Raw genomic sequence first — 5,968 nt, 5'->3', positions numbered from 1 at the left:
CTCCCCGCCCCATCCCCCTCCTGGCGTGTCTCAAGATCCTTTTAATATATAAAAAGTTAAGCTCAGGGCCCGCCCTGTGGCGCACTGGGGAGTGCGCCAGCTCCCGCCGAGGGTTCGGATCCCATATGGAAACCGGTTCCCGCTCACTGGCTGGGCGCGGTGCGGGTGCGACACCGAGGGATGCGATCCCCATCCGGTCAGTAAAAAAGACAAAAAGGAAAAAAAAAAAAAAAAAGTTAAGCTCAAAAATACGTGTCTTTTCAACTGTTAACGCTCCCTTTCCCCTTCCTTCCCGCCTAGTTTTCATCCCTCCTTTTATCCGAATGTCCGGCCCTGAGGTCAGCGCATTCCTGGTAGGAGGCACCGAGGATGTGAACGTGTCCCTGGTCCTGCTGCAGGAAGAGGCGGGTAAAGAGTCGGCCCTTCTTAGGGGGAGGGTGGGGATTGGGCCAGATCCAGGGTGCCCAAGGAAAGCTTAGCGAGGTGGCATCCTCTGGGCCGCTGCCTTGTCTTCTATAAAGTCGGGAAGGGTGGGGTGGGGTGTAGACCAAACAGAACCGACGGACAGGTTCTCTTGAAATAATGGCTAGCATTCATTGAACCATCCCCGTGTACTTTATATGTATCGCGTAATTTTCCTAATAAGAACAGTAACATCGTTTCATTTCACTTGACGAATGAAGAAACTGAAGTTCAGAGAAGTTGCTACTTGCCCAGTGTCACACAGCTTGTAAAGGTCCCAGTCCTAGGCTTGTAAAAGGATTCCATCCTAGGCAGTCTCACCCAAGAGTGCACGCCCTTAGCTGCTGGGCAATACTGCCTTGCGTTCTATCTTCTTTCCCTTAGGCATTTTGCCAGTTCCGACTTGTGGAGTACCGAGCAATGAGACAGGAGACTGGAGTGTGACTGTGACCCCCTTTGTGGTAAGACCAAGAGTAAAACCGTCTCTGTAGTGGCTGTAGAGGCCCACATTTAGGGTTTCTGCAGTGCTTTCTTGACTTGACAAGGTATGACTTTCTCCATGCTCAGAACTACCACAAAATTATGAACTTTCAGATCTCAGAGACACCCATCCAGCCCAGGATTCTTATCCTAGGGTTTGGGGGTCCCTGGATGCATGTCAAGTAGTCTGTGAACCTTATGATATAGTGTGTAAAATTCTGTATGTATGTGCATTTCTCTGATGAGGTGGTTACCAGCTTCCAGCAGTTTATCAAATGGGTCTGCAACTCAGAGCTTTGTAACCACTGATCTTGCCCAACTCTGAGCTAGAAGCTCAGAGTTGTAAGGACACTCAAGCCTGGAGAGAGTAAATATCGTCTATTTAATAAGTGCAATCGGCCCTCCGTATTTTTGGGTTCTACATCCAGATTCAACCAACTCCAAATGAAAATATTTGAAAAAAACTACCAAAATCAAAAATGGCAATGTGATAATAAAAAATAATAGGAATAAAAAACCAATGCATATAACAACTATTTGCATAGTATTTACATTGTATTAGGTATTATAAGTAACCTAGAGATGATTCAAAGTATATGGGAGAATGGACGTAGGTTATATGCATATACTACATCATTTTATATAAGGGACTTGTGCATTCTCGGATTTTGGTATCAGGGGTCTTGGAACCAATCCCACTCGGACACTGAGGGATGGGTGTATGTGCGAGGCATCAACTCTGGAGATAAAAAGTTGAAAAAGGCAGACCCTGCTTGCACCCCTGGAATGAACATTTACATGTCCAAAGTCATTCTGAGATGAACTAGGGATTGTTTTCATTGACTTGTTTGTGTATTTAATCTTCTGCTGGTAGGATAATAAACTAAAAAAGTGCTGGACAAACTGAGTTAGTTTATCAGACCTGTGTTTAGCTTTCTCTAAGTATCCAAAAGTTGTTTGCTTTTATGTTAAACTAAGAATTAGGAATGAGGGTTTGTGTGTTACCACAGGTTTATGGGTGGAATTGAAGAGAATTACGTATTCTTTGTAGCATTTCTCCTTTTGTAAAATAATTGAGGCCGGTAGATGCTTTTATTGTGTTTTCCATTATGTGTTCTTATAATTATAGATGCTGTTTTGAGTCACTCTAAAAAGTACAGCAATATTTTCTTTCAGAATGTGTTGGAAGTGACAGTAAGGTTGAAGAGGGCTCTGCAGTCGTGTTCCTCTAATGAGACAGATTCCTTCTCAGAATTGCCGTGTATTATCCAGACTCTTCTGGTCTCAGCATCTCACGGTTCATTCTGTTTAGCACATCTACTCATTCAAGTGGAAATTTATGCCAACTCTTCTCTGACCCATAACGCATCAGGCAAGTAAAGTCTTTGTCAGAACATTCATGTCAAATATATCTGTATGATTATAAGAGTATGCCATGCAGTTTGTAAAGTGTACTTAACTTCACATTTGGGTGTGTCTTGCCTTCCTAAACTTGGTTTTCTTTTGTTTTCTTGTTTTAAAAGTTTTCATTTTGTACTAATTTATTTAGTTAAGATTTATTTTATCTTGCTCTACTGTTTGCATCTTTGTAAGCTGCCTTAAATCCTTTTTGGGGGGCTGGCTGCTTAGCTCAGTTGATTAGAGCATGGTGTTATAATACCAAGATCAAGGGTTTGGATCCCTGTACCAGCCAGCTGCCAAAAAAAAAAAAAATCCTTTTTTGGGAGAAGGAGAGATTTGTTTCTGTGTATTGATTCTCATGACTCCATCTTATGGTGGGTGGGGCGTGGGGGGAAGAAGAGGAAAGACTCATGAATGAGTTTATAGAAAAAATGCAGCTTTTCAGTGAAAGCTTTTGACTTTCCTTCCTAGAGTCAGCATGCTAACTTATGTTTATAGAGGCATGTATTCCCTTCTTTAAAAAACACACACAATAATAACACATGATTCATGATTTTATACCTTTTTTACAAATAATATAACTTAGATATTGTTCCACATGAACACATGTAGTTACACCTCATTCTTTTTAATAGCTGCATAGTATTCCACTGTGTGGATATACCACCGTTTATTTGACCAGGCTCTTACTGATGGAATTTAAGTCATTTCCAGCTTTTGATACCGTAGTGCTATAGCAGATATCATTGTGCACATGTACTTGTGTCTTTGGACATGAGAAGATGGTTTTGCCTTATTCTCTCTTTCACATATGGCAGTGCTCTAAGAACAAAAGAACTTCCAGCTGGATGTGCCGATGTTGAGGGGTCTGCTGTGATAGGTGTGAGTGCTAGCATATTTTGCCTTTACGGTCACCTGGGATGGAAGGAAGCATCCCTTTATAGTAGCAAAGGCCTGTTACTCTGAGGCCCCTGCACTCTCACTTCCCTTATCGCATCCCCTAACTGTGGTCTCCCTGTGGTTTTGGAAGTTTAGAAAGACAAGATGAGATGGTGCCATTCAGTGGATACCATACCGTCATGGCATTTGCATGGGGCGATATCCAAAATAAAAAAACAAGTGCACATGGGTGAATATAGTGTGCAATCTTTTGCCAGAAAGGAGGCAGAAATAAAAACATATATTTGTCTAAAGAAATTCTGGAAGGATATCCAAGAAGCTACCAGGTGGAGGGGTAATGTGGGGTCAGGAAAAGGCTGAGAGTTAGGACTTTTTAAAAATAATATCCATATTTTAAAAAATTTTATTTATTTATTTATTTATTTTGGTGGCTGGCCGGCATTGGGATCCGAACCCTTGACTTTATTGTTACAAGGCTGCACTCTAATGAAGTGAGTTAACCGGCCCACCCCAATTTTTTTTAATTGACATATTGTAATTGTACATATTTATGGGGTACAGTCTGACGTTTTGATACTTATATATGTTGTATAAGAGAGTGAGGACTTTTACTTTTTTTTATATCCTTTTGTTTTTTTGGAACTATGCAAATGTATTACCTACTTTCAATTTTTTTTTTTGAAGAAAGAAAAGAATTATTTCAGAAGAAAATAGCATTTTCTAATGCTTAAAATTCAAAACAAAGCAAAAAAAAAAAATCCTTCAGTGGATGCCATAAAAAACTACAGGATGGTGGATAGAGCGTGGTGCTGAAAACACTGAGCTCTAGGGTTTGATTCCTGTAATGGCCAGCTGCCAAAAAAAAAAAATTTTTTTTATAATAAACTACATAAGGGATTACTGTTAGCTGTATCATTCAAAGCACTGACTTTTTTTCCTTTGAAAAATATGTTTGAGTATATTTAGGTATATTTCGGAATGTCCTTGTATAAATAGCCAAACTTAGGAAATTTACAGTCTTTGTATATTGGTGATTATGAGATGTCCACTTTGACCCTATGAAGGTATGAACAGTTTTGCACCTAGTCAGATAGAGATCAAAACAAGAAAAATGATGGAAGGACAGATGGGAGGTATGTGGTATGCCTAGTGACAGGGAAGCTAGCCACTGACGCAGGAAACATATAGCTAGATAGGCAAACATCTATCTGTATGGCGCATAGTAAAACCCAATGCTAAAGCACCTCAGTTGTAACACTAAGGTCAAGGGTTTGGATCCCAGTACTGGCCAGCTACCAAAAAATAAATAAACAAATAAATACATAAATAAAATGCCTTGCTGGTGTCCATGGGTTTGATTACACTGAGGGTCAGACCCTTGCCCTTGTAAGATGGTCTGTTATGTGGACCTGCTCATTCCTGATACCATTGACGTGCTAGGGTTCTACTATATCATAACATAGAATATGTATTTAGTTGTTTATATGTTTCAACTATCATGTCATTAAAATTAAGTGTTACAAGGGCTGGCTGGTTGGGTCGTTTAGAGCATTGTGTTGTAACATCCAGGTTGTTTTAGTCCATTTTGTGTTGCTATAACAGAATTACCTGAGACTGGGTAATTTATAAAGAAGAGAGGTTTATTTGGCTTACAGTTCTGGGACAGCTGCATCTGGCACAGGCCTCAGGCTGCTTCTACTCATGGTGGAAAGTGTCAGGCAGCCGGCGGGTACAAGCAGATCACATGGCGACAGGAAGCAAGAGAGAGGAAGCAAGAGAGAGAGGAGGTGCCAGGGTCTTTTTAAGCAACGAGTTCGTGCAGGAACTAATAGAGCGAGAACTCACTCATTAATCCCCCCTCCCCCAGGGAGAGCATTAATCCATTCATGAGGGATCTGCCCCCATGACTCAATCAGTTTCCAGCACTGCCACATTGAAGATCAAATTTCCACATGAGTTTTGGAGGGGACAACACATCTAAATTCCATCACAGGTCAAGGGTTTGGATCCTGGTAAGGGCCAGACAGACACACACACAAAAGTTAAGTGTTTCGTAGAGTTTGAACAAATAATTACTACATAGTTTTCTAACATGTACCAAATCCTAGGAAGATGTAAAGTGCAGTAGGCTGTAGCTTTTATCTGGTAAATGATTACAGAGAAACTGGAAGCACTACTGCCTCTGGATGCTGAGTTAGGATGCTGAAATGTCATCTAACATATTCCCTTTTCAAAGGAAAAAAAGTCCAGAAATCTGTAATATCCTGAAGTGTTATAAGCAATGAGCCCTGCTAATTTTTATCTGTTCGAGTATTTCTTATGTGCTTTCCCTTGTCTCCAGGTATATTATCCCCAAGTGTATCATCTCCTGAGTTACTGCATCATCTCCTGAGCTGGTTTCTCTTCCGCTGGCTTTGTGCCTTTCAAATCCCCCTCTACCTTCTCCCCTGCCATCATATTGCTCCCTCTGTCCATCTGCCCCCTCTGCCCTCTACTTACAACTCTTTGATAGCCTCTCTTACCTAGGTAAGCTTGTTTATATGTTTTAGGCTCAGCTCAGACTCTCCCTCTGCCAGGCAAGTCTTCCCTGAACCCCAGCCTAAGCCAGGTGCCCTGACTGGGTTCCCAGAACAAATCTATTTTGGGGCCGGCCTTCGGCTCACTCGGGAGAGTGCGGTGCTGATAGCACCAGGGCCACGGGTTCGGATCCCATATAGGGATGGCC

General features: G+C 41.5%; 1 protein-coding gene across 1 annotated transcript in view; it reads left to right on the top strand.

Moving 5' to 3' along the window:
• Nucleotides 1–5,968, top strand: part of TCTN2 (tectonic family member 2) — a 29,701-nt gene that overhangs the window by 1,849 nt on the left and 21,884 nt on the right. Inside the window, exons 2-4 of the mRNA XM_008591514.1 lie at nucleotides 301–408; nucleotides 847–923; nucleotides 2,119–2,314. Coding sequence (XP_008589736.1) covers nucleotides 301–408; nucleotides 847–923; nucleotides 2,119–2,314 — 381 coding nt within the window. The remainder of the gene's footprint in view (nucleotides 1–300; nucleotides 409–846; nucleotides 924–2,118; nucleotides 2,315–5,968) is intronic.

The sequence above is a fragment of the Galeopterus variegatus genome, unplaced genomic scaffold (genome assembly GCF_000696425.1).
Source record: "Galeopterus variegatus unplaced genomic scaffold, G_variegatus-3.0.2 Scaffold147, whole genome shotgun sequence".
NCBI classification, from domain to species: domain Eukaryota; kingdom Metazoa; phylum Chordata; class Mammalia; order Dermoptera; family Cynocephalidae; genus Galeopterus; species Galeopterus variegatus.
The sequence above is the reverse complement of the archived record's forward strand: the minus strand, read 5'-3'. Positions and strand labels throughout refer to the sequence as shown.